Here is a 21,580-nt window from a genome sequence, read left to right on the forward strand (position 1 = left end):
GCCTTCATGTGATTAATGTCACAAACAGAATTCTTCTTTCATTGCCAACTGGATGCAAGTAATTAAACAAATGGATTCGTATGGTTAGGAAAGATTGATGTTGCTAGGCAAATTTACAAGAAATATGAGATTGAACAATTGATATCCGTTCTTTTATGGAACTCCCACAGGTGATCTCTTACTGTATTTTAGCTGAAAAGTTGTCTGAACTCTTCTCTAGCATGCAAGGATTGACAGGAGTATTTCAAATGCAGCAGCAGTTTGTCCCTCGTTGAAAAAAGCAAAATATCCAAATTAAATGGGAAAACACCACATCAAGTGGCAGACACAGGATTCTCAACTATTAAACTTTTTTCAGATAATTCATAACAAAAGGGCACAAACTGGTATGTGTAGATACCAAAAACATAACTCAAAAAAAAAAAAATTTAATTAAATAAATAAAAACCTGAAGCTACCAAAAATTGGATAATACAGCTGGTACCAATACTGGTCAACAAAGAGAGGTGGAAAAAAAGCTTCTCTAAGCCAAGCAATCTCCACTACTACATCTCTTTGTTTCTAAAAGATTGCTTCAGATTAGCTGCCTCCATACAGATGGTCATATAAAGTAATAAACATTATACAGTGTGCACAAGAACAAGGTGTTGAAGATGGAAGTGCATAGAACCATTGTTGTTATTTGGACAAATAAACAGGTAGTAAGTAATATACATAAACAGCCCAACGCAGTTACTGCAAGCCTATTATCATCATCATCATCATCATCATCATCATCATTCTTGCCTTATTCCCATATGAATGGGGCCGGCCAACGCGTATCACATTTACATTTGCATTTATATTTACAACCCCTATTAAGTCCCCTAATAAATAACTAAGAAATATATAATACCATAAAGTAAATAACCATTCCACTAAAAAAATATATTCTCACTACTTTGCCTTCAAAAAGTTTCTTCCGGCTTTAGAAAATTGTAATATTCCAGCTGAGTCATCTCTCCACCAGCCTCCGGATCAAACTCGCATCTGTAGAAGCTGCATTTACAATTAAATTGATGGTCATCATTCAGTTACAAATTTTTGCATAGAACTCAAATAGCAATGGATTTGGACAGTTATGAAGCATGCACTTATAATCCCAGTAATCACCATAAGGGGACGCATAAAAAAATTTCATGTTAAATGGGAACGCACAAAAAAATTAAAATAAAATAAAATTCTCCCCCACCCACAACCACCCCCCCCCCCCCCCCCCCCCCCCCCCCCGGGTTAAAAAAAAAACCCCAAAAAAGGAGGATTGGGACGACAAACTATTATATGAAAACATACTAAAAGATTCAAAACACTAATAATTAACTAAATCAGAAAACGGGTCCCATAATAAACAATATTCTGACTCAAATCCAATAGATTCAGAACCTCTGTCTATTAAAGTGTGCAAATTACAACTTTTGATACACCATTAAATATAAGATTTTGATCACACACACTTTATCTATAACATGTTCGAATTATTTTTTAACATAGATGCCATTATATGGAAAGCGAAGAATAAATTCAGTGATAAAACACTCCATGACTTTTTTTAAAAAAAAAACACTCAAATGTATTATATATGATGTCACTTACATATTTAATACATATCTGAATTATCAATAATACAATATATTATGTCACTTACATATTTACTTATTTTCTCAAATTAAATCCAACTATCCTATCAGAGACCCAATTGTCACACTGGACCAAGGTTATGTTGATAATTAGGACGTGACTTAATTTTCTCAGATCATATTGGATTGTCATAATAGATCCAATTGTTACATTGTATCTATGTTATGTGAAACCGTCATATAAGGATAGCGATTTAATGTTTTTGCATCAAAGCAGATCCAGACCATCCCTAATATGATCTATTTTCAATTTGTTTACACCCCTAAGCATGTGCCAGATTTCCCATCAAAGCTAGACAAGAACCTCATCAGTCAAGAAATTCCAATTAACTCATTTCGAATACTTGCATGTTTGAATATTAATGCAATTACAACAGCAACAATAGCAGAATGTACAGCTTTAAGACAACTGACAGTATCATGACAAAAGGACGTATAAACTCTCCATATTGAAAAATAAGTAATGACTAAGCATCAAGATGCAATAATCAGAATGGCTATGAGAATAGGGAAGCAGAAAACTTTACATGCAAGACATAAAATCAGAAATCAAATTGTTTCCACAGAATGATGAGATGATAAATATTCAACATAAAGGTGATGCCAACTTGTACTAAAGACCTATGAAGTATGGACACAAATACTTAATACATGACAAGATATATGGATAAAACAAGATAAAGACTGACAAGATAAACTCTTAAAAAACAGGACATAAATACGGCAAGGAGCCAACAATATTTATGTTTTGTATCTATTTTGTGTATATATGTAAGAAAATAAAAATATATATATGTATCTATGTAAGAATTCAAAGTAAAAATTACATCATGCTATATGCTTTTCCTAATGACTACCACATATTATACTAGAAAAGCTACATTTTGATACACGTGTCCGAAATAAAAAAAATTTACATGTTTTTTGTATCTGCGAGTATCATACATGTGTTCGAAATAAAAAACTTATTATTATTTCAATTTATGGAATTTTTCGAAAGCGTCAAAATAGTATCTGCAAGGATCATTTTTCAGTATATGATACCAATACAAAATACAATGCCTCTCAGTAAACAAGTTGCCTAACCCACATGGAGGTATAGAGTATAGACCTTGTTGGGGGAGGCTTTGCTAGAGAAATATAACTTAGCATAGCACTACATGTATACTGGATTGAAGAGCCTGCGATACCTCAACTCATATATGCTGGTTAATTGTCAGGCCCAAAAAGTTGTTAGTTAGTTTGCCAATAAAGAAAGCGTTCTTTTAATACTTTTTTTTTCCTTCCCTTTTTCAGGTAAGCAAATTTCTTCTAATACAAGCCAGGGAATTAAATTTTTATTTTTTTTTACAATTACAAGCCAGGGAATATATGAAGTTGATATGGTATATATTACCTCCCATCCATTCCGAGAATCACGACTGTGTTCTTTTGGTGACCAAAGGCAACAATGTACTGAGAACCTTCATGCAAGCGAAACTGAGCCACAGACCACTCTGAGCTGAAATATTTCGGCAGCACACCTGCAAGATAAGAACCCCATTGACCTCAGTTAACCATAGATATCTTTATGCAGAGTCCATATTGCCATCCTAACTGATCTCGTAATATCTATACCACTACACCATTACATCGGGTTACAGACGTCACCCTCATTAACACACACTTAGGGAGTCTCCTACATGATTAAGGAGCAGCTTGTCAACATTAAACCTTGGTAGTGTTGAAGGCGTTGAAAACTGAGAAATTGTTTATCAACTGTTCATGGTATTTATACAAGTGGATTGAGTAGGATGCGGAGCCCATCCTAGTTAAGATGGATGAGTTGAGTGACTGAAAAGATAGGGTCACTAAAGTAAGTGTGAGAAAAATTAGGTGTGACACCCATTGGTGAGAAAATTAGAGAGAGTAGACTTAAATGGTTTGGACACTTACATCGGAGACTTAGAGATGCGCCGGTCAAAACAGGACGAAGAGGGCGACCTAAAATAACATGGAATGGGGTTATTAAAATTGATTTTAAAAAGTTATATATAATAGGTGAAATGACATGTAATAAAAAAGATTGTAGAGAGAGAATTCATGTGGCCAACCCCATTCATATGGGATTAAGGCAAGGATGATGATGATGAAGAATTGACTAGGATGTGGAGCCCACTCTATGATGAGCAGGAAAAAAATTGACACATTGGTCAAAGCCATCTTTGGCCAGCCTAATTTATGTTTCTTGAGAAGCCAATTAATACTACATTGGAAACAAGTCTATTTAAAGATTTAAAGAAATTGTAAAGGCATATTACCTTTAATGAAGGAGAGAGAAGACACAGCTTGTGGAGTAGAGACATTTGGTTCAGGTGTACTGCGCTGTCTTTCAATTCCTAGCGATCCAGAATCAACCTTTAAGCTGAAGACATGGACAGTTCCCTTATCACTTGAAACAGCTAGCCACTGGGCAGTAGGAGAGAATGCAAGGCTGTAAATCTCTGCTCTATCTGCACCTCTCCTTACCTTCATTTGATATGCAAAAAAATTAACAAAAGGTGGCATGAATTGTTAATAATTAAATGTCAATAAAAATGATAGGACCAATTCATACAACACATAGACCTCCTCAGCATTCCATGCATATGAGTAATTAACCATTAGTATAAAAAATAAGTACTTGTTCTTCTGAAACAGATCCAGAAGCATACTCAGAAAACAGAGACACAAAATCAGTCACAAATTCAAAACAGAGACAGAAACTAGGCAAGAGGTCATTTCCTTTGGCCCCTCTTATTGCTGTCCTCAGTCCTAATCACATAGCCTGAAAAAGCAGGCATACGAATACGGGTACAACATGATACGGATACGGCAAGGATACATCAAAAAATAATAATATAGTATATTATTATTGTTATAATTATACATAATAACTTTTGCTCATTTTATTCACATTATCATGAATGAAATCCCTAATTTGGAGCTTAGAACTAGATGAGTGCTGTTTTTGTCTTCTAAAACTTTGTATTATTTTATTAATTAACCCATAATCAGTGTTGTTAAAGGTGCGCCAGGCTCATACAAGTGCAAATGTTGTGCCTGTTGTGTGCAGGTGCCTTTGACAACATTTGTGGCTTTAATATGGAATATAAATATGCTTCGCTTCCTCGCCTTGCACCCAGGCTCCAAAGGACCTCTAGCACCATGGGCCTTTGATTGGGCACACTAGGGCGTTAGAGGTCTTTTGGAGCGCAAGGCCCGAGTGAGGCAAGAGTGAAGCGAGGCGCATGAGGACCTTTGGAGCCTATACTATCAAAGCATATTCATATTCCATATAAAAAGGCAAATGTTGTCAAAGGCACACCTGGGCACCCAACAAGTGCGAGGCGCACCGTTAACAGCACCTTTAACAGCACTGCTCGAACCTCGGTCTGTTTACTTCTTCTTTTTTCCCTATAAAAAGTATATTTAACTTTAATTCTCATGCCTGATCGTTAAAATATACACTATAACTTCAAAACACTCAACCAAGGTTTAAATGTTAAGTATTTCAGTTCTGAGAATTTAATATCACCCACCCAATGCACAAGTTCTGAGTTCATACAGCTAAAGGTACCTGAAAGAATCCATACACGTCACAATTCACAACATATAAAATATGTATATGCAAATGCTTGCCTACGTTTTTCAACATCATACCTCCTGAAGCAGTGAACCATCCAATGTATTGAATATCCGAACCAGGGTCCCCTTACTACTCGCTGTAGCTAGCAACCGCCCATCCTGTGTAAGCGCGAAGCACGCAATCCTCGAATCATGAGCCATTATAAACTTGGTCCGCTTCAATGCATAATGCTCAACCCTAACCTGCCCCTTCTGCAACCCTGGGCACACCAACACCATCGATCCCGAAACGTGCGACACCTCACAGAGACCCTTAGGGTTTGATATTGTCTCGATTTGATGCAACAATTTCAAGTCCGCAAAATTATACACAAAGATCTTCTGCACCAAAATCACCACAATTCGGTCCCGTCTGAGCCTCACCGCTTTGACCTCAGAACGGAACGACAGCTCGCCGATGCACCGGCTCTGATGGTCGTCCCAAATCATGACCTTGTTCAACGGGTACTGCGGTTCCGGCCCTCCACCGACCAGCGAGAGAATGTTGCACCGGAACAGCATCTGCACGACGCCGATACCGCCTCCATTGTCGAATTCTCGCCGGAAAATCTCGCGAAATGGGTCGCAATTGTATATGCGGAAGCCGCGATCGGTTCCGGCGGCGAAGCAGCCGGAGTCCTGGTTGAAGGAGAGGTAGAGGAGAGACGGGGCTGGAGGGGAAGGTAGGGATAAATCAGGGTTAGGGTTTTCGGTAAAGGGTGGGACTTCGGCGGAGTTATCGGGGAGAGATTGGCGTTCGTCGTCAGAGTTGAGATCGCCGTATATGGTGGAAGGCGCGTCGCCGAGATCGGAAAAAGATGGATTCTCTTCAAGGGTTTGGTAGTATTGGTCGGAGCAGTCGGAGGAAGAGGAGGGAGGAGCAGGAGAGTTCTGTGCCATGTTGGGTGAGTTTGAAGGATTATTGGCGAGTAAGCAATTAGGGTTAGGGTCAGGGTCAGAATTAGGGCTTGAAATTGAAGGGAGAGACCAGGGAGGAGAAGGGGAAGAGAGGGTTGTGGTGGTGGTTGTCATGGGAGGAAGGAGGATGGAGGATGGAGGATGGAGGATGAATTTTATCGGAGGTGACCGACGGAGAATCTATTATTCATTTTGAGAGAGAGAGAGAGACGATGAAGATAAGTTTATGTACGGAATTTGCGTACTCTCAATGGGAATGAAGGAAATATCCTCGCTCTAGGATTATTGGTTAGAAGTAGAGTTAATATACAAGTCTGCAAGAAACTTAATATAATTATGGTTCTGTAATAAATAAAGAATAGGCACCATCTTTGATTAGAATTTCCATAATTTTGGAAAGAGAAAATATCACTTACCTCATTCGAAATCAGTCCTTATTACAATGGATACCCCTAGCGTTTCAAATTTTAAGATAATAGATGCATCATGTACTACAAAAGAAATAAGATATTAATATTATCTTAAAAAATGTCTAAACAAAATGTTTCTTCATTATTTTTCAAATTTCATAAATGAATAGAATAAGAAAGAAGTGATTACATCATGCACTACAAAAATAACTCCAGAAAAAAACATAAAATTCGAAAGGCAAATAAGCAACAAGTGAAAGAGAAATTTCAAATTTCAAATTTCAAATAGAACAAAGGGAAGAGCTTCATATTTTATGAGAGTAAAAGATACGATGCTGCTACAAAATACAAAGAAAAGAGTAACCAAGATCACTGAGCAAATTTGAACATCTTAAAGCCTGTTTTAGTAATCTGACAATTGATACTAAATTTGATAAGAAGTTGATTGATGAGGATGTGTACATCCAAAGTTTGGTTCAAAATTTGATAAGTTTGAGACAACTAATAAATAAATAAATTTTATTGGTCATTTTTTAAGATGATAAATGCATGATGTACAACAAAGAGAATAAGATATTAATATTGTCTTTAAAAAAATGTCCGAAAACAAAATGATTTCTCATGATTTTTCAAATCTCATAAATAAACAAAATAAGGAAGAAGTGGTTACATCATGCACTACAAAAAAAAAAAAACTACATAAAATTCGAACATAACAAAGTGAAGTGCTCCTACCATTAATAAGAAGTTGTTACACCATGCATTATAAAAATAGTTCCAAAAAAAAAGCACATGCAATTCGAAAAGCAAATAAGGAACAAATGAAATAGAAGCTTGTAATTTCAAACAAAACAAAGCAAAGAGCTCTGCAAAATTTTCAGACATTTTTTATGATAATATTAATATTTTATTCTCATTGTTGTAAAAGAAATTTCCTTTCAAAAAGAAAAAAAAAAATACAACAAAGGAAATAAAAAAAATTTACAACAAAGAGAATAAAATATTAATATTATCATAAAAAATGTCTGAAAACAAAATGTTTTCTCATGATTTTTCAAATCTCATAAATGAAGAGTAGAAGTATGAAGTGGTTACACCATGCACCATGCACTTCAAAAATAACTCCAGAAAAAACACATAGATTTTGAAAGGCAAATAAGCAACAAGCGAAAAGGCAAGCATAAAACTTCAAACATAACAAAATGAAGAGCCATTAATGAGAGTGAAAAAAACACAATGCTACTACAAAATTCAAAGGAAAGTGTAAATATAATCACGGACAAAAAATTTAAAGACAGTGAAGCCTATTTTAGTAATCTAACGGTCTGTATATTTATGGAAGAAGCACTATCAATGTATATAACTTTTACATATATTCTCCATCTTTTTATAATATTCTAATACAATAGCCAACAAAGACAAACACAAAACATTCTTATTGTGAATCACAATATTCACAAAATATTACCAGCAAAAAAATCATTTCCCAAATACGAATCAAAACTGGTTAATTTATATCACATCCAAACAAATCATTGACACTCCGTTTAACGTATCCAATCATAAAATTGATCAAGAGTGAGGGATGAACGAAATTTAGAAATCAAAGTCGGCAAATCATCAAATCAAGCATCACATGAAGCCAATCCAACGTATTAGTTCTTCCAAAACTATAAACTACCTCCTGAATTATTAATTTGTTGTAATTTAGAACAAACTCATTATAAAAAATTATTTTACTCAAAAATCATCAAACCCACCTCCCAATTTCAGCCAAAAATTGTTCTTCTTAGGCTTCTCCAACAACTATGTATATAATTTAGGGTAAAGTATAAAAAAAATATATCTTGAACTATTGTCCTTTTGTAAATAACTCCCTTAAACTACAAACTACCTTCCTAAACTATTACTTTGTTACAATTAAGGATAAACCCAACACAAATATTATTTTACACTATCTCATTAAATTTTTCATTTCTTATTAAATGGAGTTGTAACTACCATTTTTTAAATGATTAACTTATTATTAAAATTTTATTATTTTTATAATAAAACTTATTATACACCGTTTAATTTTTTAATTGTAAAACTACCTTTTTTCATACAATATATTCATGAAAAATTAAAAATTACTTAAATATAAATACCTTCTTTTTCATGCAATATATTCTTGAAAAAATAAGAAATTAATTAAATTGTTTTTTAAAAAATTATACTTAAGATTTTTATTTAAGAAATTAATTTCAAAGATTATAGGTAAATTTATGCAAATTTATGTCATCAAAGTATGAATTTTTTTTTTCATAATTTACTTTAATAAGAAAAATAGATAATTGTAGTGTAATTCAATAAGGAAGGGTATCATTGTCATTTAATAAAAACTAGATAGGACATAGTAGTATTTTGTAATAAAATGTAATGGTTGAGGGAGTATTGTGCATAAAATATATTTTAAGAAATTATTGATAAATTGGGACATTGTTGGAGGATTTTTTTTTTTTTTTTTTCACTTTATCTATATTGATAAAATATATGTATTTACGTTTGTCTCTATTTTTGTCTGTTTGGTGATGATTGAAGAAGTACAAAGATGTGAAGCTATATATTATTACATATATATAAAAGGGTAAAGACGAAATTGGAAAAAGAGCAAGAAGGTTCTAAGTGGGTTCTGCGTGCTTTCTTACAAGAAATAAGAGGGTCACATTTCGTAGAAGCAAGAAACCGTGTAAGACAGCAACACACAAAGCATATACATTAACGAGGGTTGCTTGTATATTCATTCAACCACCAAATGATTTATCTAATGTATTTTCTCAAAATAAATAAATAAATAAATAAAACAAAACAACACTTCGACAAGTGAATCCACGTACTCACCAAAAATTATAATTTTAAAACTCCCGAACATAACATAAAATATATTACCTAATTACATACACTTAAATTTATATGACGGAACTTAACCAAAATTAGTTTGATAATGAATTCTTTTTTTTCTTATATCACTAAATTTATATTTTAAATTATTAAATTTATTTGTATTTAAATTAAAATAATATAATAGCCATTGAGTTTTTACTTTCACAAAGTACAACCAACTAATTTTACAAATTACGCGGATTAACGGTTAGTCCATATCAAATCCGAGATTTTAGTATTCAACTCATGCCAAGCTCAATCTCGAATAACCCATTACATCACAACCCGACCATATTTCAATCTCGAAAAACCCATTACATCACAATCCTGCTATATCACACGAATTTCATAACTATTTTTTTTAATAACTCATTAATAAATAAACATTACAAAAAGTAAAATGTTAAAGTTTGTAACTAGATACCAGTGTAATGAAAGAAAACCACTTATATTATGGCACTGGTAGAGTTTTTTCTTCTTTTTCTGTTGAGATTTTGGGGTACTAAAATTTGTGAGACTTAATAATATTCATTTATATTAGAATTTTGAAACAAAAAAAAATCTTATATTCTTTGTTATTTTATTTCCTTAACTAAAATTAAATTATTTATATATTTTTTTTACTTTTAAGTTTTTAAAATAAGGAAAATTAAGTTAATACCCATGATACTATAATCCATGAACAACGTATAACATTAAAAAATATATATAAAACAATTATTATTATTTTTTTTAATTTCTCGATTTAATATACATTTGTCTAAATCCACCCAAAATAAACTTCAAAGTTTAAATGCAATCCCACTTGTTGGAATTTATATGCCCTGACATAGCAAATTTCCGTTTGGATTAAAGTGATATATATTCCTAAAGTATCTAAAATATTTATGTTTTATACAATTGGTGAATTCAGTATATTATGTTTCGATTTATTATGAAATTGATAATATCCATTTGATTACAAGAGATATTTATATATATGTATGTGATGGCGATTAATACATAAATATATAAATAATAATCATAAATGGTTCATAGTCGGTAATTATGGATGGACTCATAATTAATTAAGACTTGAACTGGATTCGCGTTAGGTTGAGATATATTGCGAGAGTCGTCGTATACAACTGCTCCCTATCACTATCATGGCATTTAACTCTTAAGTATGAGAGAAGTATAGACTCTTTTATTAGTTAATAATTATTTTGATTTGTTCGGCGGATACTTCGGGATCCTTATACCGACACTTTGGGTAGTTATGTAATTAATAGTTAGAGGTTATATTCTCAATATTTGCATCAATGCTACTTCTATTTATTTTGTATTGATTATGGTTGATCACAAATTAAATTCGAAGGCTTTCGTATGTTTTTAGACAAAATGATTTATTATATATTTATTTATTTAAATTATTATTTTTGTCAAATAAATGTTTTATTGTGATCGAGGCAGAAATAATCAAAAGTACCAAAATAAATATATTAATTAAGTAGTCGAATTGATGGCTTTATTTATCCGATAACTAATTATGCATAGAGGGGTCAAAGTGCAACATTGACTTAGAGGTTATTTATTATTTAATTGGAGTTCAATTAATTTCTTTTAGTAGAGTAAAAACTAATTAATAAATTAATTTAATTGGGTTCATGAACAGGGTCGATTATTAATTCATTGTAACCAAGAAAATAATAAGCCCAATAAGATTCTCACTCATAGACCAACTTGATATTGGAATCCTATTAGATTTGAGATATGTGAATTAGAGATGGTGAATGATTTATTATTTCCTTTTCTTATTTTTATGTTGCCTATATAGGTTCGTGTATATTTTAGGGTAGACTTTTGGAAGAAAAGAAAAAGGAATATATTTTTTTTCTTTCTCTAGATTTTAGAGTTTGCTTTCTCATCTAATAGAGGCTCCCACAAGCCTATTTTTTCAAGGTCATTCATGGAGGCTTATGAGTGATTCCTAAAGGCAAGACCATTACCAAGAAGATGGAGATTCAAGGAAAAGACATCTAGCAAAGGGATCTACAATAAGTGAGAACATTCACTTTAGAAAAGAGATCTAAGGTTTACTTAAACCTTGATGTGAGTATTCAATGCCTAAATTGAATGATACGTCATGTTTTATTTTTTTGCATAAAACTTATCTCTATGTGATGAATCAAGATCTATGTATGAAAATCCCTCAGAAAGTTTTTAAAACTTGCACGTTTCCCAACAATGATATTAGAGTATGGTTTGATTCATTACTAGCTCTAGAGATCATGTTTTATCAAAATAGTCATTCATGGATCCAAATTTATATAGGCATAAGTATATATTAATATATGATGATGATATATATATATATTTGTGATTGAATGATGATGATATATGTATGGCCATGGATGAAGCTTATAGGTTAATTGAATGTAATTTTATCTTTGGATGAATGTAATTAAGGCTTTGATTTAGCCATTTAAAAGTTTAATGATGTAATTTAATTTTTTTCATTGTATTTCAAATTGTAAAATTTATTTAAAACCATGTAATTTTCATCAAAGGATGCTATGAAGCTTCAAGAAGGTCCAAGAGGGTTAAATTAGGGTTCAGGAATTTTCTTGAATTTAAAAAAAAAAAATGGAATTTTTCTGGAATTTTTAGGGCCTAAATTTAATTTTTCTGGGATTTTTTATTATTTCCAGCGGTTTTCCAGCAACTTTCCGGCGACCGGAGCGGCACCGGTAGCAACGGCGTCGCCGAAAGTGAAACAGCCCATACAGTGCTTTGCGGTTGTAATACCCCGATAATTTTAAAAGATTTATTAATTAGGATTAATTATTTTATTTTATTTTTCAATGATTTATTTTATTTTATTGAGTGCTAGATTAATTATCTTATTTTAATTAAGTTATATTTCGTGATTATGTATGTTGATTGATTGTTTGTGTGGTTGATTATTGATTGAATTATTGGTGTGTTGATTTTATTGGTATTATATGACTTAGTTGTAAATTCTTGTTTGTTTATGTGCTTCATGTAATTAGTTATTTTAATTTCTGTATTTAATTAATTATCTTATTTATTTAAATTAATTGGATTGGGCTTAAGGAAAGTTGGACCAAAAGATGTGGTCTTGGGCTTGTATGAAACCTTATTGGGTTAATTAATGAAGGTCCGTGGTTATTTAATTATTTAAATGATCACTTTTGTATTAATTATATTTATATATATATATATATATATATATATATATATATTTCAATGATTTATTTTATTTTATTGAGTGCTAGATTAATTATCTTATTTTAATTAAGTTATATTTCGTGATTATGTATGTTGATTGATTGTTTGTGTGGTTGATTATTGATTGAATTATTGGTGTATTGATTTTATTGGTATTATATGACTTAGTTGTAAATTCTTGTTTGTTTATGTGCTTCATGTAATTAGTTATTTTAATTTCTGTATTTAATTAATTATCTCATTTATTTAAATTAATTGGATTGGGCTTAAGGAAAGTTGGACCAAAAGATGTGGTCTTGGGCTTGTATGAAACCTTATTGGGTTAATTAATGAAGGTCCGTGGTTATTTAATTATTTAAATGATCACTTTTGTATCAATTATATTTATATATATATATATATATATATATATAATTATATATAAATATAATTAATTAATAATTGTTATGGAAAGATATATATATAGATATATATTTATTGATATTTATAAGTATATATGATTTAATTAACTAATGAGTTAATTATGGAAGGAATATATATTTATATATATATATATATATGTTTATAGATATAAATTATTTAAAGATTATTATTTTAATTCATAATACTAGTTGGAATAGGATTTGGAATTTAAGGTGTATAAAAATACACATAAGGCTTTAGGGTTAAAGGTTTTACACGTTAGAAAAATAAAACAGACAGAGAGAGAGGAAGAAGAAGGGCTGACAAGGAGGAGGTCGGATCTGAAAAGGAGGACGTCGGAATTGGAAGAGATAATTAAAGCTTAAAGCGTCGGTTTCGTTTCGAAACCTTCAGGCGAGTTTTCTCTAACTTTCCTCTTAGAACTCATAAGGATTTCACCTTGAGTATTAAGGCTTTAATTAAATTTATTTGTTTAAAAATTATGGTTAGATCGGAATAATTAAAAAGTATAAACTATTATATTTGATTTTTAGATTATTGGATTTTAATTGATATATATAGGTGTTATGTATATTTTAAAATCAATCTATAGGTGGATTTGTGACCCAAGAGAGTTAATTATGGTTTCTTTATTTTCTAGAATTGTTCTGTAATTTTCTGGAATTTTTCTGATATTTTTAGAAATTTATTAGGATTTATTTTCCTATTATTTGTTAGGAAAATAATTATATATATATATATATATATACTAGGTAACTGGCGCATGTGGAGCGGCGGCACAATAAAGAATTGATCCAGTGCGGCGCGGTGTAGGATAATAGGGTGTATACGCCAATTAGGGCGATTTGATTAATTAAACTTATGTGAATTGATATGGTGCATCGCGGCGCATAAAACTTTGGTGCGCATGTGAATCTGGACCATGGATTAAGTTTGGTCAACAGAAGATTGATCTGGTGTGGGTGCATACATGTGAGCTCAAGTGAGCTAATCTGGTGTGGGTGCGTTTGTGTGAGCTCAAGTGAGCTAATTAAGTGTGGGCGCGCTCACAGTAGTGTTTGAGCTCAGCCAATTATTTTGCCTGTTTGTGACATAAAATTAAAACGGTCATAACTTAGTCATTTTAAATCGAAACTGGGTCATTCTTGAGCTCAAATTCAAGGATTTTTCGTCTTCTTTTCAATGGTACCAATTTCATTATCAGATTCCCATCCTACTAGGAGATATTTATGTTTTAGTGAGAAAGTGTCGGAAAACTATTTAAACCAATATGGAGTATTTAAAGGAAACTATTTCTGACATATTTAGTTGCACTAATTTGTGTAAATATAATAAATTAATAATTTGTTATGGAAGGAAGTGTATATATATATATATATATATATATATATATATATATAATTATTTATATATGGGTATACATAATTTAATTTGTCTATGAGTTGTATGGAAGGATGAATATATATATATATATATGTATGTATGCATGTATATTGATTTTAAATAATCAAGGATTATTAAATAAGGTGTTAAACACATATATACATTAAATAACATATGTGTAGGTATATATATATATAAATCATTTAAGATGATTAATATTATCATTCTTATTTGGCATATCTTAATAGGCTGGTTGTTAAATTAATGATATGCGTATAATATGCATGTGATGGCTATGTATGATTTAGCGTATTGTTAATTTTAAAGTTAATTCATGGTTAAAGTGTGGGCATGGATGAATTGTCAAATGATTAAATATATTACCTAAATATTTGTATGAATAGAATACATATATGGAAAGTATGGATGAATTGCTAATTAAATGTATGAATAAATATACCTGTGGAGGCATGGTTGAATTGCCAATGTATAAATATACATACACGGAGGCATGGTTGAATTGCCAATGTATAAATAAATATACTTATGGAGGCATGATTGAATTGCCAATATATAAATAAAAATATTTACAATGGCATGGTTGATTTGCCAAAGCATAATTACGTTGTTATGTGTTAGATGATTAAAATATCATCTATGGTTGTTGTATGTATGGATTGGATTAGGGTTAGATATTCTTAAATGAGAATAGTTTAGTACTTACTGGTTAGTGTATTATTTTACATTAATAAAATAATATTGGGGAAGACGTGGATGATTTGTCAAAACTTGGATTTTGGATATGTGATTTAAACAATTTAAATCATTATCGGGTTGGGATTAAATAGAGTATTTCTTTTATTATAATTTGTTGTTTAAATGATTAGACAACTGGCTAGGATGGGATTAAGGTCAAAGGAGTTTTTATAAAATGAAATGGTAGATTGGTCTAGGTATGAATATTATTTTAATAATTATTTAATAGGTATGGAAATTTAATAAACCTATTAATGGATGTGATTAGTATAGTATATATAATTATATATAGACATGTATATCGTGCTTTATTAAAGTTAAAACTTTATTAGGTTTGGTTTTGATCAGAGATGATCTGCTTATTGGTTTTCAGAGGCCTGGTAGAGTGAACTTGCTCGTAGGGTTTAACCCACGATTTATTTTTCAGGTTATTAGAGGTTCCAGTCTCGAGGTTGAGGATCCGCAGCTGGGAGACTGTCATTCGTCTATTCATCTTGTGTACTTTTAAATAGTATTGGATTATTGGATAATGTTTTAAGGGGTCCTTGAGTTATGGGATTTCCGAATTGTAATTGTTGGAGAATCATTAAGTAATATTTATTTATTAGTTTTCTTCAGCGGTTTATTTATTCTTTATTATTCATCTTTGTATTCTGTGCTTGTTAAATACTTAAATTGTTTTGATATCCCTTGATTTTGTGCGCGGACTTGATCAATTCGTGTTCCAAAATTAGGGGGTATCACAGCGGTGCACCAGAATTAGGTGCAACCACATGCACAGTTGAGGATGCCAAAGACGGCTCGGGCCAGATCCAACTCGCATAACAAAGTTTGGGCCCGATAATTGACATGGGCCCAAACTTGACATCCACAAAGCAGACCGGGTGTAGTGGATTGACTAAAAAAGGCCTTCAAAGAGGATTCAGGCACATAACCATTTAACCTTGAGGATAGGCCGAGTGGCGGAAGTTACTTAAGAGTGCTCTAGAATGATGCAAATGGGCTATAAATAGAAAAGAGAAAGGAGGAATGAGGGATCGAAAATTTTGAAGTGTAATGAAATTCTGTCAACTTAGAAAGAGAAAATTCATGCATCTTCAATGGCGCCGTCTGTGGGAATCGATGAGAATTCATTGATGATTCACTCAGATTGATTTGATCTAGTGGTATAGCGCTTCAAGACGAAGCCTGATCATTGAAGGCAGAATTAAGATCGGTGAAATTGTGACCGGAAAAATTGGCGTTCGATCTACGCAGTTCTGATTTGTGCTTGTTTTTGAGAGTTGTGCGGTCAAGAGTCACTAAAATTGCTGAATTTGGCAAGTTCGACGCCGGAGCAATTCAGATCTGGTTAATCACGATCAGAATTCAGTTGCACTAGAATCCAGATCTAGAGCATCAGCATTGGCAAAACTCAGATCTGATCAGAAATTTGCGGTTGATGACTTTGTTACAATCCGGAATGATGATCGGAGAAGAGAGTTCGAATCCAGTGGAGAATAACCAGCAGATGAAGCTTGATGAACTGATGAACATGATCGAGGCATTGAGAAAAGAAAATGCAGAGTTGAGAGCTGGAATGGAACGTCGAGAGGTTCCGGTTGCGCTGCGACCGCTTCCGGTAGGTGAAAGAGGCGTGTGACTTGATGACGCGCATCAAGGTGAGCAAGAAGGAGATAACCACGTCAATCTCCACCGCGAGGAGGTTAGGATGGAGAATTTACCGCCAAACGCTCGCCGAGCTGAGGATCGAGAAGCATCTGTACATCTCGATCCTCATCGTGAGCATATCAGGCGAGATGAAAATACAACTTTTAATCCGCATCAGGAAAGGCATAATCGCGAACAGGATATGGAGTTTGATTGTCACAAGGTTAATTCGTCGTGGTTCACTGAGGAAAGGTCGTTCGATCCACCTTATCGGCCTTCAATGGCCACGTATGATTATAGGGGTTCGGAAAGAAGATCTACAGACCAAAGAGTTGTCACAAAGTTTGAAAGAGAGAATGAAGCCCTCCGTTCGGCAGCACGGACGGTTGATTTGCTGTTTACTGATGAGATCCTAAATACTTCGAGCCAGAGGAACTTTTCCATGCCTGTTTTCATTTTGTTCGATGGAACGACCGATCCAATTGATCATGTCTATCACATTCAGTTGAAAATGGCACTGAACACAGAGAATGATCCTTTGATGTGCAAATGTTTTCCTACGAGCTTAGCTGGACCGGCGCTCAATTGGTTTAAGGACCTGCCGAGGGGCTCAGTGGACAGCTTCCGTAGCTTGTGTGATCGGTTCATATGCCAATACTATGGGAATAAGCGCCCGGCAAAAAATATCTCCAGCTTGTTCACCATGAAACAGCATAACGATGAGCGTCTCCAAGCTTTTCTTACCAGGTTTAACCTAACCAAGAGCATGGTGATCGAGTGCCATCCTTCCACAGCAGTTCAGGCGTTCAAGTTAGCTATGACCTAAGCGACACCGTTCCATACCAGTCTAGTGGTAAACACGCCGAAGACAATGGACAAGCTGAATGAGAGAGCTGATCGTTTCGTACGCCTAGAAGAGGAAGAAGCAGCTAATGCTAGGAAGACCTCTATCATCTCTATGGAAGAGAAGTCCAAAGCGAAAATACAGCAGAAGCAAGTTCCTACGCAACGTCAGACCTCTTGGAAGACAGAGAAGAGGCCGGGGGAGGATGACCTGATTACTCCACTTAAAGTTACACTGGCAAGGCTATACCAAGAGAACAAAGATAAGTTTCGCCCTCCCTTGCCAATTAAACAACCTCTTGAGCAGCGGGATCAATCCAAACATTATGCTTTTCATAGTGATTTTGGTCATCAAACTAATAAATGTAGGAACTTAATGAGACAATTGGAGATGCTGATCGCTAGAGGAGAGTTTGCAGGGTATGTTCAAGGGCCGGCGCAAGAGCAAAATCGTCCAGCTGAGCAGGTCAAGAGAAACCAAAAACCAAACCACCATAACGCTTAGCCCATACGAATTATCAACGCAATCTATGGCCGACCCAAGCACACCGTAGATTCCGAGGAATTGCTCCGAACACACCTCCGCCAAACGCAAATGAAAAGGTGAGTAGGCAGTGTCAACACCCTGCACCAACAGAGCTCGGCCGTGCAGATACGGTTCGATAGGACAGACCTGATGTAAGTTCAAATTCCGCATGAGGATCCCTTGGTTGTCAATTTGATAGTGGCAGAATGCTTGGTACGAAGAGTGCTTGTCGATCCGGGTAGCAGTGCGAATATCATGCTTAGAGTCACTTTCGATCGGCTTAAAATTAAGCCAGAGGAGCTCAAGTCTACTGGAAATCTGTTGTTGGGGTTTGATGGCAAACGAGTCGAACCAATTGGCACAGTGGAATTGGTGGTCCAAGCAGCTGAGAGGGACTTAGTCGAAAGTTTTGTGGTTGTGGAGATCTATCCCTCCTATAATTTGTTGATGGGGAGAGGATGGATCCATAGGGTACAGGGAGTCCCCTCAACCCTACACCAAGTGATGAGGTACCTAAGCCTACATGGGAGTAAGGTGATTGATATCCATGGGGATCAGGTTGCAGCAAAGGAATGCTATTCAATGACTCTGAAGGCCGCAGGAAAGGGAAAGGCTCCCATCCGATCTGTTGATGCGCAATAGCAATTACAGAAACCTCCCCTCGGCATGAGCAGGGAGGAGGAACCCACGATGCTGACCGAAGAGCCTCTGGATGAAGTTTAAATTGATCATTTGAGGCCATACCGAACCACAAAAGTAGATCGCGACTTTCAGATGAGGAAAAATGCCAGTTAATTGATTTCCTTTCTCAAAATGCAGATGTGTTCGCTTGGAGCCATTCGGACATACCAGGGATCGACCCTTCTGTCTCTTGTCACTCCCTTAATGTCGATCCGAACGTCAGGCCTGTGAGGCAGAAGCAGAGGAGGTTCGCCCCAGAACGCAACTAGATCATTGCTGAGGAGGTAAACCGATTGTTGGAAGTTGGGTTCATTCGAGAAGTACAATACCCGAGCTGGTTGTCAAATATGGTTGTAGTACAGACGAAGAATGAAAAATGGAGAGTTTAAATTGACTTCATCAATCTGAATAAGGCCTGCCCAAAGGATAGCTTTCCACTTCCGAAGATTGATCAAATGGTGGACGCTACAACAGGGTATGAGCGGTTAACTTTTCTTGATGCTTATTCAGGCTATAATCAAATTCCTATGGACCCGAATGATGAAGAAAAGACTTCTTTTATCACCGAACGATGGATCTATTGTTACAAGGTCATGCCGTTCGGATTGAAAAATGCTGGAGCTACGTACCAAAGGTTGGTTTAGCAAAATTTTTAAGGATCAAATGGGCAAAACAGTAGAGGCTTACATCGACAATATGGTGATAAAGAGCAAGCAGAAAGGACATCATTTGAAACATTTGCAAGAAGTGTTCAACGTGTTAAGAAGGTATGGAATGAAATTAAATCCGACAAAGTGCTCGTTCGGCGTAGGATCAGGGCAGTTCCTTGGCCACGTGGTCAATAACAGAAGGATTGAGGTCAGCCCAACCCAAGCAGAAGCTCTGCTTAAAAATACAGAACCGTGCACTATTAAGGAAGTTCAGGTTCTTCCCGGGCGCATAGCGGCATTGAGTCGATTTGTTTCCAAGTTATCTGATTGGTGTAAACCATTCTTTGATATAATCAAAAGTCACGGAAAGCAGTGCTGGGGGAATGAACAGAGGTAGGTACTGACCAACCTGAAAGAATATATATGGAACCCACCAGTCTTGAATGCCCCAGAGCCAGGTGAAAAACTTTTCTTATACCTCGGAGTGTCTAGCGTTCCAACCAGCGGTGTTCTGATCTGGTGTGCTGAGGGTAAACAGTTCCCAGTCTTTTATGTAAGCAAAACATTGGCTGAGCCAGAGAGAATATATTCAATGGCCGAACGAGTGATCTTGTCCTTGGTGAACGCAAAAAGGAAGCTCAGGCACTACTTTGAATCCCATCCAATAGTCGTTCTGACCACATTTCCCATAAGGGTGATCCTGCATTAGCCCGATCTGTCCGAACGAATGACAAAGTGGGCAATAGAGTTAAGCTCTTTTGATATCACGTATGAACCCCGAATGGTCATCAAAGGGCAAGCGGTGACTGATTTCTTACTGGAGTGTGATGTGGAAGAGCCAGATGCATGCTTGGAAGAATCCTCATGGAAGCTCTTCGTTAATGGCTCCTCAAATCAAATGGGGGTACGAATCGGGGTCAAACTGCAAACACCAGAGGGCACTGTGCTGAGCCAAACAATTAAGCTTGAGTTTAGGGCAACCAACAATGAAGTAGAGTATGAAGCGCTATTGGCTGGTTTAAGGCTGGCCAAGGAACTAAAAGTCAAAAACTTGGTCGCCTTCAGTGACTCGCAGCTGATCATTCGACAAGTGACTGGGGAGTATGGTACCAAAGATGAAACTATGGAAGCGTACCGTTCAGCCGTTATACACGAGGCCAGCAATTTCGATCGGATCAAGTTCACTCAAGTGCCACGGGAGCACAATAAAGATGCCGACCATTTGGCCTACAGTGCATCGAGCTCGGGTGAGACATTGGCAAGGGTGATTCCAGTTGGTGTGCTATGCCAGCCATCTATCTCGGAGGAGTCGTCAAGCTTGGACCCATGGCAGGTGAACGTCATACCATATGAGCCAAGCTAGATAGATCCAATTATGGCATATATCCGAGATGGTGTTTTGCCCGAACGAAGGGATAAAGCAACGAGGATCAGATCGAATGCTGCGAAATATGCCGTGGTACACGATCAGTTGTACAGGAGGTCTTATTTAGGACCTTATCTAAAATGTGTAACCCCTGCAGAAGCTCAGCAAATATTGCGGACCATTCATGAAGGTGTGTGTGGCAATCATTCAGGGGGGAGATCCCTAGCACACAAAGCAATGACACAAGGGTACTTTTGGCCGAACATGTCACAGGACGCGGAGGAATTTTCGAGAAAATGCGATAAGTGCCAACGATACGGACCCCTGATCCACCAACCACCAGAGGACTCGCACGTAATGGCCAAGCCATGGCCTTTCGCGCAATGGGGGATGGATGTGGTTGGCCCATTACCTACCGCCAGGTCACAAAATAAGTAAGTTCTGCTTATAACAGATTACTTCACCAAATGGGTAGAGGCAGAACCATACCCTAGTGTCAC

The 21,580-nt window shown here is 35.1% G+C and overlaps 1 protein-coding gene across 2 annotated transcripts; it reads right to left on the reverse strand.

Moving 5' to 3' along the window:
- Positions 1–645: 645 nt before the first annotated feature.
- Positions 646–6,538, reverse strand: LOC132294606 (autophagy-related protein 18a-like). Of its 2 annotated transcripts, XM_059792519.1 has the most exons (5): positions 5,358–6,538; positions 3,977–4,184; positions 3,612–3,659; positions 3,073–3,199; positions 646–1,038 (listed from the first exon to the last, which is right to left on the reverse strand). In XM_059792519.1, the coding sequence occupies exons 1-5, from the start codon at positions 6,351–6,353 to the stop codon at positions 948–950; spliced, it is 1,470 nt and encodes a 489-aa protein (XP_059648502.1). In that variant the 5' UTR covers positions 6,354–6,538; the 3' UTR covers positions 646–947. The 2 variants fall into 2 exon arrangements, with proteins under 2 accessions (XP_059648502.1, XP_059648503.1); XM_059792520.1 differs by lacking the exon at positions 3,612–3,659 and having other exon boundaries at positions 5,358–6,537.
- Between the last annotated feature and the right edge of the window lie 15,042 nt (positions 6,539–21,580).

This window comes from Cornus florida, unplaced genomic scaffold (assembly GCF_030987335.1).
Source record: "Cornus florida cultivar Cherokee Brave unplaced genomic scaffold, ASM3098733v1 CherokeeBrave_3.0.0_Hap2_Chr02, whole genome shotgun sequence".
NCBI classification, from domain to species: domain Eukaryota; kingdom Viridiplantae; phylum Streptophyta; class Magnoliopsida; order Cornales; family Cornaceae; genus Cornus; species Cornus florida.